The sequence below is a fragment of the Mycetomoellerius zeteki genome, unplaced genomic scaffold (assembly GCF_001594055.1).
Source record: "Mycetomoellerius zeteki isolate Tzet28-1 unplaced genomic scaffold, Tzet1.0 scaffold61, whole genome shotgun sequence".
NCBI classification, from domain to species: domain Eukaryota; kingdom Metazoa; phylum Arthropoda; class Insecta; order Hymenoptera; family Formicidae; genus Mycetomoellerius; species Mycetomoellerius zeteki.
Genome location: NW_017257621.1, coordinates 551,824 through 569,618, shown reverse-complemented (window position 1 = coordinate 569,618; position 17,795 = coordinate 551,824). Strand labels below are relative to the sequence as shown.

The 17,795-nt window shown below is 34.7% G+C and overlaps 1 protein-coding gene across 1 annotated transcript in view; it reads right to left on the bottom strand.

The window, feature by feature from the left end:
• Window positions 1–16,584, bottom strand: part of para (sodium voltage-gated channel paralytic) — a 46,240-nt gene extending 29,656 nt beyond the window's left edge. Inside the window, 9 exon segments of the mRNA XM_018456834.1 lie at window positions 2–61; window positions 596–905; window positions 1,064–1,124; window positions 2,619–2,831; window positions 4,078–4,169; window positions 5,764–5,892; window positions 8,222–8,427; window positions 8,977–9,132; window positions 16,438–16,584. Coding sequence (XP_018312336.1) covers window positions 2–61; window positions 596–905; window positions 1,064–1,124; window positions 2,619–2,831; window positions 4,078–4,169; window positions 5,764–5,892; window positions 8,222–8,427; window positions 8,977–9,132; window positions 16,438–16,584 — 1,374 coding nt within the window.
• Between the last annotated feature and the right edge of the window lie 1,211 nt (window positions 16,585–17,795).

Here is a 17,795-nt window from a genome sequence, read left to right as displayed (position 1 = left end):
CAGCCGCAGCTTCCCGCGCCGCGAGTTTGTTCTCCTTTGCTAACGCAGCTTCCTCAGCTTCCTATTAACATTAACATCGACTCATGTCAATTCTTTGAATTTAATCAACTTATGAGTCTTAGATCCAATAAATTCGCAAAATAATGAATTCGTTTTTTATAAGCGTATCCAGAATATTTTTGGGAGCATTTTTTATAAATTTTGTTATAAATGTATAGTTCTTTAATATTTTACCCCCTTATTATTATTATTACATATAAAATATTTATAATTTTTCTAGAAAAAAATTCAGATAAGAACATAGAAAAAAAGCTTCTTATATGAGAAATGTATAGCTAAGTATTATTAAAAATATGATATTAAATTAAAGTTAAGTAAAAAAAAAAGGAGGAATGATAAATAAAACAACGAAGAGTCAAAAGTAAAATTGTATTTTTTATAATTAAAAAATTAAATATAATTAAAAATTTGTATTAAAAAGTTTTCCCTAGATATATAAGCCCATGTCAAGGAAGATTTTTCATTCTTGCTTGAGGAAGAGTTTCAGTTAGCACCTCGACAATTTTCTTCCAAAATCGACTCTAGTCTCGCTTACCCTCATAGCTTCTTCCTCGGCGGCTTCTTCCTCTTCAGCCTTCTTCTGCAACTCGTCGTACGACATCGCGACAATAGCGAGGATCAAGTTGACGAGATAGAAGGATCCGAGGAAGATGATCACGATGAAGAAGAGCATGTGCCATGGTCCGGCCGATCTTAGCACCAATTGATACAGATTCTCCCAATAATCCTGAGTCATGAGACGAAAGGCGGAAAGCAATGCCCAACCAAAAGTGTCGAAGCTCGTGTAACCGTAATTCGGATTAGAGCCGAATCCTTGTAAACACGTGTATCCGGGAAGGCACTGCCTATATTAGGAAAATGTTACTGTTTCGTGTGCTCTTTTCATCAATATCGCAAATATATTTCCGAAAGAATTTTTTCCATGTTGTCTCTCTCTTAATGGAGACATTAATCTTAAATTCGTTTAAGCTATATTGTGAATGTAAACAAATTATCAACTTACCCCGCCCCCGATGAATTTCCGCATAAGGGTATATTTTTCGCTTCGTCAAAGTACCAATTAGCTGCATAAGAGAAATAACGATTTAATAATTGAATACACAATTTAATAATCGTTTATTGGACATTAATTTCAAACAAAATGCAACCAATTAGTACAGATGGTTGTACCTCGGTTTATTTCGCATGAAATCCTTTATAAACACAGTTTATATTTAAAGATGTACTACTGAAATAGTTGAGAACCAATTTAGATGTCGAGTCATACTTGAAGAATCCCGTCAAATCATAAAAACACTTCAAGAAATGTTGCAAAGACCATATTTAAAAAAAATTCATAATGTCAGATTATATCTAATTTAAGATTTTAATCATTTCTACAAATCGCCATTATTTCTGTTCAATATATTGTTAACTGTGTGATTGTTAAAAAAATAATGAAGTTTAACTAAAAAAATTTATTAAATTTGACACAAATTTAATTTATTATTTACTAAGTGTATACAGATTCTTGTTGTTTAAAACTAAGTATAATTCAACTAGAAACGAATTGATTTATATTTTGACATACATGGAAGTTAAAAATAACAAAAAATTATATATATTAAACTCAAAAAATTGAATTACCAAACTCCTTTAAGGCCGATGATCTACAATAAAATTGCAACACTCAGTTGCGAGTCGCGGAGTGACAAGTTGCCAGTTACAAATTGTAAATCATTGCAACACCTAATCCACATTTGGATGTCGAAAGTTGCGAATTATATAGAAACAGCCAATCAGAAAATAGAACATCCGTCGTTATTTGCTGTAGCCGGAAAATTAAAAAGGATTTGTTTAAGTGAGGCAGATTATGTGCTAGATATTCGAGATGTTACAGAGAAGGCAACATTTAAAGCGTTTGCAGAACTACAACTTTCGTAATTTCACTTTTTGCGCTTTTCGAACACAATATTTGATTGGCTAAGGTGTTGTGATAGACAGTTGCTGTTGCCAAGAAGTTAAAAGTTGGGCAACACACACACACACTCTCCGTTGGCAACCGCGACTATCTATTGCAACCGGAAATAGCACTTTGCAACTAATAGTTGCTAACCTTTGCGACTGGCAACGGGTGTTTGCAACTTATTGTAGAACAGCCTTTAATATCTAACAGTGTAGTTTCTTAGATGACATTCCTTTTTTTTATGTATCTCAGACTTCCCTGGCGGAAAAAAATTTTTACGTAAAAGTATAGAAAAACTACATAAATTGAAACAAAATCTTAGAAATTCTTAATTTTTCGTAGATAAATTCGTATTGGGACGTAGAATGAGGTTTGTTTGTCTTAGAGATTCTTAATTTTTCGTAGATATTCATAGTGAGACGTAGAATGGCGTTGTTTGAGGACGGGGGATTTCTAGGTTTTTCAAAGAAACAACGTCGCTCTACGTCCCACTACGAATATCTATGAAAAATTAATAATTTCTAAGATCTTGTCTCAATCTATGTAGTTTTTCGTAAAACTTTTCCGCCAGGGTTGTGTACTTTTGGATTAATCACGGAAAACTGTAACTTACTTTCGTTATTATTGAATCGCGCCCAACTCTCATGGGTGAGATTACCCCAGGAGCCATCCTCAGGAAAGTTCTTTATACACTTTTGCGTGAGGACCCCCATGTAAATCTGAAGGCCCATCAGCGCAAAGACGGAGAGGGAGAACATCGTCAGGATTATCACATCGCGCAGGTTCTTCACGGATTCTATCACAGCGCCGACAATGGTTTTCAGACCTAGACAACGAAAATAGAATGACAGTAGGTTCGTAACGTGAAACATGCTGCAACAGTGGCGGCAACCTGGAAAAGTTCAGCTTGTCGTGCGAGAGAAGTGGTAGTTCAACCGAGGCAGGCATAAAATACGGAATGCGAAATGAGTATCCCTTTCGGAAGATTCGATAAAAAAAAGAAAAAATAATTTTCAACGGTGGGGAAGAACATCACGATGCACGCGATTTTATGGATAGTGACATGAAAACTTATTTGATCTTTCGGTGCCACTCTGAGTATGGTGCATACCCGATTTTCTATTTTCAATGTTTTTTTTCCATTGCTATAACTGTTTTATTAATAAGATTATACATACATTTGTTTGGCATGATTATGTTTCTTAATAAGTTCCATGCCGAGCTAATTTTAAATGATTTGATCCGCGGTATTTTTGTTTGCGTTTCTTTATGTTTGTTAAATGTATTTTATGATTAAAAAATTATTCTTAAAAATAAGGAAGATCTAATGTACTAAATGTATTATATATCATAATTATATATCATATGATATAAAATATATTTTGTAACTACGTTTCTTTTTATAACTAAAATATCAAACGACCTTAACAAAAAGTCTAACGTGGGTCACACCAGTGGCCTACGCGGCATGGATTGCGTTAATATTTAATATTTCTATTGGAAAAAAATTCTTTACAATATATTCATATTTATGAAGTTACAAGCAATCAAATTGAGTTGGGTATGCCATACCCAAATATTTCGTTTCCATAGTATGAAGGATTTATTTCATATTCAGACGAAAGATCTGTTTGATGTGCAATCTGCAGCTTACGAGATAAAAAAATGAAACACATAAAGGTCTTCAGAAGCATATCTTTCACGATAAATCGCCTGATATGAAATATCCGATCAAATTTTCTCTGTCTTCATTCATTCAAAGCAATTTCGTGCATCGAGTTTGACAGTTCGTTTCGCAATCGGAATCGAACGAAGATAAGGAAAAATGGGAAGAAAGCAAACCAATGTGAAGGGAATCAGATTCGTTGAGGTGAATATCGGATAGATGTATATACTGTAAGAATACTAGGTGACAAACGGGGCAATGATGCGAAGGACGATATAAGCTGCAATGAATGGAAGTGTTGTAGATATGTGATGAGATACGGAAGATGTACACAACGATCGCGACAAGTGTTGTCTAGAACCACTATGTATTTGCATCTACAACCACTTCTATACTCTAAGCATACCTGGTACAATAGCGACAGTCTTCAAGGCTCGGAGGACTCGAAATGTCCTGAGAGCGGCAAGGTTGCCTAGATCTATGCCCATCGTCACATAACTGCAATACACCCGAACATCACACACATTACAGTGATACAAACAAAAAGATAAAACAAGTTAAAGAAGATCGGGGCGGGGTTACGTAGTTACGCAAACGGTTACTCGCTACTTTTCCTATTTCCTACCAAAAAATCTGAACGAACTGTAATGTGTATCGTAAGGTAACTATTACTGCATGCACGATTCAATGTAACATGCCGTACATAACTTGCCACGGGTTTCGAGATTTTCCAGCGTATTTCCCAAACTCATTTTCTTCCGTCAATAATTTTTCTCTCCTTTAAGGATGTGATTAAATTATTTTTAATATATATCTAATTTGTAATGTTATGTTATTCTTTATTTTAAGAAAAAAAACCTTTTAAATTCTCCAATTTTCTCTTACTTGAAAAATATAGTAACTACATTTAAAAATTTCAAAAGCTTATTCTAACGAATACTTTTATAATTTTAATAAGTACTCTTGATTCTTCAAAGGATAAAAACTTTTCCAATATTGGTAATATTTTCTTCCAAAGTGAAAAAAAATAGACAATTATTTTAGAAAAATGGCACTGTCTCAAGTACTATGATAGATTATTGAATCTCGTGGCACGCGATCTTGGCTATGTTACGAGCCGCAGTCGAGTACCGCTTATCGAGTGAAACACGTATCGATCATCTATGAACAATTACTGAAGTAAAAATGTATGTATATAGAAATGTACTAAACTACAACAATTAATCAACTGACTTATCGACTCGACGTACTAATGTCTAATCAACGTATTACGACGAATGGCAATTAAAAACTTCTTGTTTAAGATCACTAAAAGAAATAATACTATTCTTATCTAGATGAACTAATTTAGGTACCTAAAATATATATAAGTACACCCCAGAGTATATGCGTGTATGCACGTTCGTGTTTGCGTGGATTGTGAGGCGTAATGAACGAAGATTGAATTATATATTATATATAAGTAGATAATCGATGCTACGGAAATCTTACGTTAGCGTACTCAACGGATCTAGCGGAGAAGTCTACTGTCATAACCTGGAAAGATCTAACTTGATACTAATTAACGTTTTGGATTAACTCTTTAGTACGAATTTTGCCGGTTTTTTTGCACGGAAAATTGCCAATTCGATAATTGTCACGATCTTGATTGCCGTATTTGTCGTCGTGACACACTTTAGTAATTTATTTCTTTTTCTACTCTATTAAGAGCCAATTGATTCGTTTAATTCGATACTGTTAAAATAATTTGTAAATAGTTTTGGATAAAGTCATTGTTATATTCTAGAAATTTTATTTTAAGTTTTTGTAGTTCGAAGAAAATAATTAAAGGCACGATAAATTTTAGTCTTCATAATAATGTTTCTTGTTACGAGAAGGTCGAAGTAATTAGCACGATGTACAATTTAATAAAAAGATTAAAACGATACTTGGGCACTTCTATTAGTACCCACAGAATCTCCACAACTTTTCTCGACAAAATGGCGAGAAAAATCCTTTTGCTCATTGTACTCTACCGTTTTTTTTTACTTTCCCTTTACTTTTCTTTCTTCTTGCCTTTCTCTCTTTAAGAAGAATAAGTTTAACTACTCACGCTAAAGCTATAACTACGAAGTCGAGCCAATTCCATGCATCTCTAAGATAGGTAAAAGGCTGCAGAATGAAACCCCTCGCCATCACCTTAACGGCGGACTCAAATGTGTAGATGCCCGTAAATATCACTCTGAAAACAATAAACACCACTCAGCTTTTTAAATGCGTTGCACGTGATTCTCTCTACCATCTAACACGTTTAAACGATACTCTTGAACGATACTCTCGCGCAAAAATGTGATCATACTTATCGTTATATTTTCACCGTACATCTCGTATAATTATTTTATATTCTTATTAATTATTACAAATATCTTTACTATTACATATTTACAATGGATAAATTTTACAACAGTAAAACTAATCTATTAATAAATTCAGAAACATGCAAATAAAGAAATTACACATTAATTAACATGATCACTTTTGCTAGCGAGACTTATCGCATCTAAACTCGGCGATAATCTCTAACATTTATTTTATTCTATCAATAATCTATTCATATCTCTCACTGTATATTCTATTTCACTGTATAAATTAACTACAGATATACTCATATCTCAGGCACGGTGTACGCGAACGAATTATTCACAGCGCACGGTGGATCATGAATTAAAAAAAATAGTTTATCATACTTACAATTAGCACAATAATACTTCTTTATTAAATATAAAAAATAAAAACAAGATCATAAAAATCAGATTTCCGAATGTTCAGTTATATTTAATATAATACTTACAATAGTTATTTATTTCATTGTAAATAATAAAGCTTTACGAATCGTGCTCCCAAATTTTGAGATATATATATGTATATAATCCCGGAAATTATATTTAAAATTTTAGTAGACTGCATGTTGAATCGTTCGCGCGATTTGTTGCCCGTCGTCTAGTGCTACCTCTAGAGAGACTAGTATAAAACTTACCAACAGAATACAATTTATCACAGTCTCTACTCATATACACTTAACAGCAAAATTAAAGCATCACCTATCCTGCCCCCTAAAAATAGGCTATTTCAAAATATCAATTACAATTTTCGAAAGTAGAGATTTCAAGCTTTAAAATACTTTTACAAATTTTTTTATGATTATTTTTGACAAAGTTACACTCTTTTGAAATTTGTCTATTTTTGGGGGGCAGGATAGGCGATACTTTAATTTTGCTGTTGAGTGTATTAGAGTTATAACATGTAGAACATTTCTTGAAATATGTCTACTAGATAGATGATCGTAAGACGCCGTAAGCCTTTGATAAAATTCTTTCTAGTTAATTAGATATCGAAACAGCTAAACGGGGCAGTGAAAATATGATCATGAGCTAAATTTTAAAAATAAATAATCGACGACGGATTTGCAGCTAAGTTTCAGTAGACTAAATTATATAAATTTACAATCATTTATAATAATAGGCTTTAAGTGTGACATGTATCATCTTAATTATTGCAGAAGCCTTATATGTATCTCAAAAAAAAAAGTAAGGAATTTTTGTCTATTTACTTCCTTTCTTTATTATTATTTACATTTCCAAAATGCGACAATAATATTTATGAGATTGTTTTCTTTTCTTTAAATATTAAATATTAGATGATAATTAAATATCATTATTAAGATGAATAATATTAAACGATAATTAAAGTGCATGATAATCACTTGCGTATTTTGTTGTAAATATTAATTAGTAGTGCTAACGATATTTTTTTAATTTGTTCAATATTACCTTGAACTCCTCTAAAGTATCATTTCAAATTGATAACAAAAAACAAAATATAAAATATAATTTTGCAAGAAATAATTGTAGAAATATTTTAAAAATTTAAATTAAGAAGCGCCATAACGGTCAGAACGTTAAGATGTTGAACTATTGTAAATTCATTTAAATGAATTAATTTCAGAAATGATAATTGCGTGCCGATATGGTTGTCGGAAAATATTAATATTTTCAGATTTGATTGCGTTGAAAGTCCGACAACCATATCGGCACGCAATTATCATTTCTGAAATTAATTCATTTAAATGAATTTACAAAAGTTCAACATTTTAACGTTCTGACCGTTATGGCGCTTCTTAATTTAAAGCATTATGTTTAACATTAGCGGTCTTTCAATCTTATTATTATTTTAAAAATATTTCAACGTTTAAAGACTTAAAAAAGTTTTTAACTAGAGTCTAAAGACTTTTTTAAGTACTTAAAAGTATTTCTTAAAAACAGTGATTATTTTTCGAAAAGTTACGTAAATATATACTTTGTCATATTTACTATCGATTGGAAATAATGAATATTTACTTTTGTTGAGAAATGTATTGATTCATTCCAGTCTTCAGAACTTTTAATCAGAGTTTCTTCAATAGTTTCATTTCTAATAAGAATGAAAAAGCTTGGCTTTTCGCTTCTTGTAAATATTCGCTTATTCATCCTCGTCGATAGAGTCACGATTCAAGTAAAGACGATGAAACTCACTCGGTAGACTCGATGGTGGGCGTGGTGGGCATGATCATGAGTATACAGTTAACCAATATTGTAGTGATGATGAAAAGGGAGAAGAGCGGGTGAACCAATATGTATATGGCCACACGCCGTATAGGGTTGAACGGATCGAGCATCCACATCGCGTCCGTCGCTGAGAATCTGAATATATCCTTTCCCTTGCTAATGACGACGAAGGTCTACGAACAGATGTACCATAAAATTTATTCAGTCGGATATTACAATTATAAAAGTGTAAAAATAGAGAGACAGTCATTTAAGTCTGCTTCCTGCTCACGGATTTAATTGTGTTTTAAAAGTAGAGACGTTAATAAAAAATATGACTTTTAATGAAAACTCGTATTAAAATAATTATCTCGGTTTAAGTAGAAATAAAGAAATTTTCTGGATAATAATATAAAATCAATCGTATAAGACTTAAGAAAAAAATATCGATCCGCGAAAAATATATTTAAGATAAATTCACAATTTCCGAGTTCTATGCGCTTGTAAACTTAAATTATAAAAAGATTTTGATATAGATGTACAGCTTTTAATGCACCATTGTAACCGTAAAATAGTTACACAAAGCAATTACGAGTTTGAAAGCCAAAGTTTGAAAATAGCTGCGCCAGATGCGGTCATAGTGAGCGGCCGCTTGTTAGAGAACCTACTCTAAAATTCCGTATCTCGCGAAAACTCAGTTCCTCTAAGAGAGTTAAACTAATTAGTACATCAATGCCAGGTACCCTTTGATTGTGGTAGAAGCTATCAATATCCTCGAGAGGTGTGGATGACAACTCGGGTGGAAATTCGTTGTGCAGTCGGACCGGGATCGGCGCTCCCTGCTCAAACATGGGATCCGGCTGAGGACCTTCGTCCTCGTCCTCGTCGTCATACCGTACCTGCGAACGAGATGCTCGTAAGATTATCCCCATACGCGGATTTTTTTCGCCACATCGTTATCACGGCATTTTGCCTGAACAAAATGATGTTTAGATCTTCGTAGAAGAAACATTACCGCAAGTAATCAAAATATAAAAGTATATCTTTATAATTGAAATTCTATTGAGAGAATAAGAATTATTTGAGTGATTGAAACATTCCTTTTATCGAAGCGAATATGTCAAGGATATATGATGCCGGTATATAGGAGAAAAAATTGACCTCGTTTACTTATTATGTTTTAAATTTTATAAAAATTTTTTCTAATACGTCGTTCCATTAATTTCACAATTGGAGCCGCGTTTCATATGAAAAATCAAATTGGACCATCACATATATCTCATTTCATATTCGAGCATAAAAAGTAAAAATAATCGAGCAATCGGTGATAATAAATATTTCCAAAATATCGATTTCTTCGACCGTAAATTAAATGGACAATAGGGGCTGTATGCACAGTTACATTTCTTCCATTCGATGATAACGTGCCGCGTAATACAGAATGTAATACAAAATTAATATTCAAATATTTCAGCAATTCTCCATTATTCATGACACAAGAATGCATAATGCAAAAAAAGATATGACGAAAATGTATGAAATAAATTATTACGAATATGTTTCCAAAGCTTCTTTCAAATATTATGTATATATAAATACATTTTAGTACTATGTCTATATATTTTCATAGAAAGTATAAATTATTTAATTTCTAATGTTTTGTTACTAAATATTGTCAATTATTAATTTTATTGATTTACGTTTACATTTAATATCCTGATATACTTTTATTGCTTGCAAAATATTTTACGCGATATCTCTTTTTTTACGTAAAAGTGATTTCAAAAACTTGCATTTACGAGCACCCTGTAGTATCGCTAGAAATATAAACTTGACCGTATAGAAGGACGGAAACCATATGGCATCGTGTTTGACTTTCGCATGTGGAACGCGAACGTGAAATATTCAGTGCCGTCGTATTATGAATATTCGAACAAATCGCTTCTTTGGAAATATTCATCCGCGTACTTTTCTAAGTGCACCAGTTATTCATAACCCGCTTTTAGATGAGTTCAATGCGTTGCCTGTGCATCACAAAACAAAATCTCAACTGTGATCCAGTGAAAACGGTACATGTAAGCGTATTGCGTGCGACTGTCACGTGTTCCGAACGAGTGGAAAATCTCGTTTTTCTCGGAATAGAGCCAGATATCCCAAGCAAACTTACTGAGTCCCGTGATAAAAGTCGCTGATAAAACTCGAAAAATAGTCATGATATTAATTATTGCATTTTAACAAATAATTTGCCACAATTAAGTCACGACAATGTGAAAGGCGAAGCCAATATGCACTCTCTAAATTCTTTGAAGTGGAATCTTTAAAGGTGAGATTTCACAATTCACTTAAAAAATTTTAGAGAGTAGATATACTGATATATTCACGCTACAAATTCGATCGGTGCTAAAAACGGGTCGTGAACATACGAACCTGAAGAAGGTCCACACAATCGGCTCGACTTTGGTCCCTCCTACGGCTCGAATCTCTGGCTTAATCTTAATTAAAAGATAGAAGAACTATTCCTATTTTTTACTATGCTCACTCGTCTGATACTAGTTTGTCTAACGCTCTAGACACAAAATAGCTCTATTCTACCCTCTATCCGATCCGCCGCGCGCCGTGGCGGAGCACGGCGACCAGTGATCTTCATCTATTCAGGACACAGTCGCGCACAAATTGATATAAAAGCGTATGCATGGCAAATAAACGTCTCGACCGAAATAAAGCGCTCGGTATATCTCTCCCCATGGGACGTACGTATTCTACGTTTACGCGCTTATGTAAATTTATGCGCGGTGAACTTAAGACCTTAACCACTAAACTAAACGATCCGTCGCCGACATGTTCACTTCGCAAAAACCGCAAAATGCGACAAAATCCCGCAGATGATGGATATGAGATCTCGTTCAATCGATCTCACGGTGCAGTGATGTATCTTAATTGCGGTTCCTTTTGGAATTAATGTGTCAAAAATTTTAGACAAGTATCCTACACCTAAATCCAAGACTACGCTAAAATAATCCGTGTTATACGGTCTAGATGACTAGGTCTAATTGTAAATTGCCCAAGCCAAGTGCCCGCCGAACTCTGCGCGCGAAAGCTTTAAACTCGTGCTCGTGCGTGCCGAAAGTTTTCGAAACTTCGTGATCGAATCCCGAGGGTGACCCGATCCGAAGGTCTGACCCTCGTCATCGGATTCGATCGACGAGACCGGAAGAAGCGTACAAGCATAGTGCGCGAGAAATGCGGGAAATCGAAGCTCTCGTTCTCGCGCGAACTTGACTTTCGTTGAGTGTACTTCGAATAACAAACACACTGAAGGCGTTGACGGGGTTTAAGATTGTTCCGAGCTGTCTACGATCCACCGGAATGACGAAGTTCTCTCTCGTTGTAGAACTTTCTATTATCGCGACCAACTATAAATCAATACGATTCCGGAGGATGCACCGCATTATCGCGACTATGCGCGACTCGCGCACTTTGCTTCGAGGCTGCAGCTGCGACAATGCGCGCTAGTTCATTAAGAAATTAAAAAAAAACGGGATGAAGAAAGTCACAGCGTAAGCATTGCACGCGTATGGCATACGGTCTGTGTAAGCGTTACCAGGCGATCGCGACCTCCGCTCGAAATATTTATGCCGTACGTTACTGCGCATCTCTCGTATTGCCACTTCCTAGATGTTTCTTGACGGTGGCATTTTTCAAGACCGCGCTCATATATCTCGACAGAAATTACGTATTTTAATTTATTGCTTGACGCAAATATGCACGAGTTAGGTACATTTGAAGTAGTCTTTGAAATCAGGTCAATGAAGGTTATATCAAGTTTAATACATCTTCAACTTGTATTCCTTTAATTGCGTGATTGAGTCTGGGATTAATTGTGACAGTTTCATCAATAAAATGTTGATTCACATATCATAAAGAAATTTTGGTACATTTGCGAGATATACATATATAATTCATTTCTCAGACTATACTTTTGATGTTTACAGCAACCGAGAGTTTCAAACGTCGCACTATTGTCTCCCATTACAATTGATCCCAAGCTGTCTTCTATAAGCGTGTAAAGCACATAGATTCTGGAAGCAACAAATATTTCGAGGGAAAGCTGCGCGTTAAAGCATAAGCACAGCTTGCTTTTGATCGTAAGACGTCAAGACACTTGCCAAGGAACGTGTCATATATTTGCAAACAACCAAGGGCCAATATACAGAAGCTCGCTGCTTTGTATCGCGTGTGTGTGTGTGTGTGTGTGTGTGTGTGTGTGTGTGTGTGTGTATGCGTGTGCAAATTACGAAACTTTATTATCATATTCTCGGCCACGATGTAACATCCAGAAGAAGGGATATTCGCGATAAGAAAGATACTCGACATTGAGATATCACGGAGGCGAATCGCGCGCGTTCTCGCTAAAAATAGTCCCCGAATTAATTAATCAAAACGTTTCAATTCAATGCCTCTCTCTCGTGGATTAAACTTGCACATCTTTGGTATCCGGTCGATATATCGATTCGAAATGATGACGCTCGGGAATCAATATACATCGTGGCACGCAGAAAACCAGGGATTGAAACCTTTACGACTGCGGTCGTCTAAGCTCAGTGAATGCAGTTTTTTTTTAATCAATCGTGATATTCGAAAAAGAATCAGATTTAAAAATCATGAATGTTTCTATCGAAATTGTCGCGAATAAATTTATCAGAAAAATTATTGCCGCTAGAATAATTTGCGAAAGATAGCGTTTTAAAAAATTTACTGAAAATCTTTTGTGTTCTAATTACTACACTGTTACTACTTTCAATCGCCTTTCAATTTATTCTTTATTGTTTTAAAAAATATACTATTTTATTTCATTTCATAATTCAAGAGAAACAGTACTAAATGACTTTCTGAAAGAAAAGATTTACATATCAAAGATTAATAAACAAACAAACAAAGAAACTAATAAAATTAAAATGATCCGTAAACCAATAATTAATGTAAAATCGACTGTGTAAAATTCCAATATAAACGCAGCTTCGAGTATGCTGCGAAAGTGTGGAATCGTCCGTGACTATTACCAATATCGATTCTTCTTCGACATTCGCGTGGAACTGAAAAGTTCATTATTCTTGTTTTCAATCCCTGCACAAAATGTGAGCAAGTATTGTATCGTATGTGTGGCGTTGAGCAGTGAGTGAGTGACGCGTGTCTAATCGATCGATCGGCCAAATGCTGCCGAGAGTGAGGAAAAATCGTGAGATCGTGTGCGTGTCTGTTTGCGCACGTGTTCACAGTGTATATACATATGTGTGAGATATATATATATATGTATGTCGACGTATATGACGTGTACATGTGCACGTGTGTATGTTAGTAAAGTAGAAGAGTCGGATGTGAGATAGAGAGAGCGGTATTACTTAGCGTGACGTAACGTCTTACTTCTTTTTTCTTTTTCTTCCGTCCATAACCTCCCTGAAATTGGAGAAATGGAGAAACAGTCGTTACACACAGAGATACAGAGAATACGGGGGATATCGGTGAATGAACAGAGTAGAAAAATAATAATATGCCAATATGCTATAACAAGGGGATTGGCGCGATAAAATGGCTCAGTCCGTAGCTTTTGGAAAAGTAAGAGCTGAATCGAGTGACTTTAGAAAAGAAAAACAGAAAACGAGAGAAAGAGAGAGAAAGACAGAAAGAGATTAAGGGGACAGATAGATGGCAACAAACGGAGGAGAAGAAACACAATGTTACATTACGACATAGACATACGACAAGAAAATACACAGGATCAAGTAACCCGGAAAGAGGATTTCCAAGCACATCAAGCTTGATCGGAACTGGATTAACCGTTGGGAAAATACGGCTCGTCTAGGAATTCGAAAAGACTTTTCACACAGAGAGTTAGAACTGGTATCATTATCAATTATTTTAAGCTATTTTAAAAAATTTTGTTGTGAAACATTTTTTAAACGTTTGATTATATAAAGTAGTTTCTGCCACGATTAATAGGGGAACGAAATAATTTATTCATCTAAATAAGCCAGTTAATTCACAAACTTCGTGATATAATTTTAAAAAATGCAAAAATAGTAAGCGGATACATTATTAGATGTTAAGAATCATTACAGAAAGAGAGACGATCGATGATAATCCAGTCTTGATCTCGCTTTTCTCTCGTTCTCTCCTTGACCTTTCATCGTTGGAGTATAATACAAGGAGGCAGTAAAAGGAGAAGATTTGCTCCTCTTGCGAAAGTAATTTTCAAACAGCGCGATCAATGTTGAACGATAGACGTGGAGGAGGAAGAAGGTTAATAAATAAATCCGCTCCTTTTATCGGTGTTGCTATTATAGCCGTGGGGAAAATTAGGAGCGCTAATTATAAGGATGTAAGGGACTCATTCGTTGGATTTACATTAATACGCTCCACAGTGATAATCATCTCCCATCGCGTGGCACTCGCGCGTTATTCGTTAACGCGAATGCGGCGAAGAGAGAGAGAGAGAGAGAGAGAGAGAGAGAGATAGAGAGAGTGGAGGTAGCCACGACACATGAGCGATATATTCACGCACATAAAAAATATATATATGTATATATATATTTATATATATGTAGGTATTTATGTATAAGTAGGCACAGAGAGATAAGTGGCACTGCAGACATCGAGCTTTGTACGTGACATATCTTTCGTAACATACACAATACATTACTCGACGACAGATATATGTATGTATAAACAAATGGGGTTAAATAGTCGTCGGTAAAGAGATAGCTACATTCTCACTACGTTAGCGATAGATAAATCAAGCAAACAATCAAAGGGATAATCGAATAGATAAGGGGAATAAATGAATCCTGTCGCAATTTGACATATAAGAAAAGAATGAACAAGAAAAGGTTTCGCAAACGGCGCTACAGCTAGGCATAGGAAGGTTAACGATAAAGCGGTGTTTGCAATGAGATTTTAAGGCGCAAAACTTAAGCTTTAATCCTTAGACCGTATATAAGAAATTGACTAATCATAATCGAATGTGAGAAGAATAATCGACTATGGTCAATTTCTTACGGCTTTAAGACTTAAGGCTTGAATTTTACGCCTTAAAATCTCAATCTTGTAAACGCCGCTTAAGGCAGCTCATACTTAAGATTAATCAATTTAAAAAATTGCACTTTCCATTAAATATTAAAGAACGTATCTCTTAGAAAACAAATATATTTTTAAGTTGAGAGAGAATACTGGATCTAAAATTTTTTAAATATTGATGTACCTTTATCTTAATGTCCATTGTTTGTTTATTCAAATCAATTTACTTTTATACCAAACGCATTGAACGAGTGCAGTATTATCGTATAATTCCTGATTTTGGAAAAAATATTTTATCCATTTCATATTCTATTTATTCTCAATTTATTTTGTTTGAATGCGTATTTATTTTATTAATTAAAAAAATATTATTTTTGCTAAAACGTTCTTAAAAAAAAATTTTAATAAAGATATTTTATAAGAATGAACATAACAAAATCTTAAGTATGAATAGCATTTAATGCAAAACTTGTATTTAGCACATTTATACAAGCGCCTGTGGGCGCAATGAATGGCTATTGATATCAAAGAAACGAATTTTTGAAAGCTCTGAGATGATCTGTTGTGCAATAGGATTTTCAAATTAAACGAATGTTCTTATATCTTTTTCGTAAAGACTTATAAACTTTTATTGTTACATTGCTCGTCTCGTATGAGTAGATATGTACATGAATATGTATAAAGAGGACAGTAATTACACAGGAAAATTAATTGATTGCACAATCGAGCCTGGCAGGAAAATTAGCAGCGTCAGATAAATGTATCCGCTAGCGTTAATCAATATATGACTAACTCAAAAATTATATAACGGATAACAACAAACTCGAAATAGCGATACGAGTTTGGAGAACAATAAGCGTATGTACAACGAACATTTACGCAAAAGCATATTTTTTGGAATTACCAATATAATCTTTTTACAGTTCAAATAATATCTCTTCGAGAGTTCCGTGAAATAAGGATCGAAATGCCTGAACGCGATCGTCATGGAACGACCACGTAATTTATTTGGCGCTACTTAAGGGGTATCCTACGATATACGCACATGACGAATTATGTGTCGATGTAGTTAATGCGCGAAGAAAATTAGAAATGCGCGATCGTGCGACGAGCGCATACGGCCGCGTTCATACCTCGCCTTCCGCTCTTCTCTGCTGAAGCTCTTTCTGCCTGGCCTCTTCCTCGGCAATGCGAGCCCCGATCGCTGCCAGGGACTCCCGCGTGAACGGACGGAACAAACTTCTTTCTTCCTCTGATATAGAGTCAGAATCTTCGGACATTGTCTAGGCTGCGCACAGCTGAGCCACCTTCCTGCGAGTGTGAATCGTGATCAGTGAAAAACGTAACATGAGAATAATAAATAAGAGAAAATGGATGGGAAAAATACTTGAAAGAAGAACGAACAAGATATTAACACAAACAAATTAAAAAAACCATATTCGATAAAAGAGGATTTTACAATTCAGAAAAAATACCAATAGCAACGTAATCAAGATTATTAAACACAAATGAATGAAGAAGGTTATATTCGATGTATCAAAGTGGATCTTGGTGTCTAATAATATTTCGTATGGATTTCCTGTTCAAGCAAACTACAATGCCAATTATTTATCGGTCTTGAAATACAGTCTTAAACTGAAGTTGGAGTACTCAACATCACAAATTAAATTGACAAGCAATATAATATTACTATTTACTGTGATACTATTGAGCTTCTTTAATCGCATCAACATAGGATCTTTAAAGGCACTGTTAAAATACATTGTCGATATTTTGACAATGAATTCTAATGAATTAAATCTGTAAAAAATAAATTTCGACTTACAATACAATTCGACTTTTATTAAAACTGTTGAATAATTATGAAGAAAATAAAGTAAGATTGAAGAAACTGAAGATATGATACATGAAGAATTATGCACTGAAAAAATGTACTAATAAATTTAATAAATATTTGTTTGAATAGTACTAACTAAATATTTACTAAATGTAAACATATATTTATGTGGTATATCCATTAATTTGATTTAAGTATTTTTTTCTTAGTAAATACTTATTTACTGTAAGTAAACGTTTAGTCATTACTATCTAAACAAATATTTATTAAAATTTAGTAAATTTAGTAAATTTTCAATGTGAAGATGACAAAAGTGGAGTATGATCCATTGATGGACTGGACTTACTTTTGATCGGTGCTAACAGTTCCTGAAGTGTAGTGTGCGCGTGTCCCACGACGCGGGGGGGTAGTAAAGTTGCTCCTGCGGCTGACGAGGACAACGGGTCCGGTGCTGAAAGCGGCGTGACTTGCCGGCTACCGGCCGATTCCTGGGCGTCGTCGATTCCGGGCGCGTCGTGCCGACGATGCGGTCACACGACGCCGTTATGTACGGTCGGACGGATAAGGGCGCTCCGTGCAGCACGTCGATTACCGATCTACCGCTGCTCTTGTTTTCCCTCTTCTTGTCGATCGCCGTCACGCGAGTACTGCTGC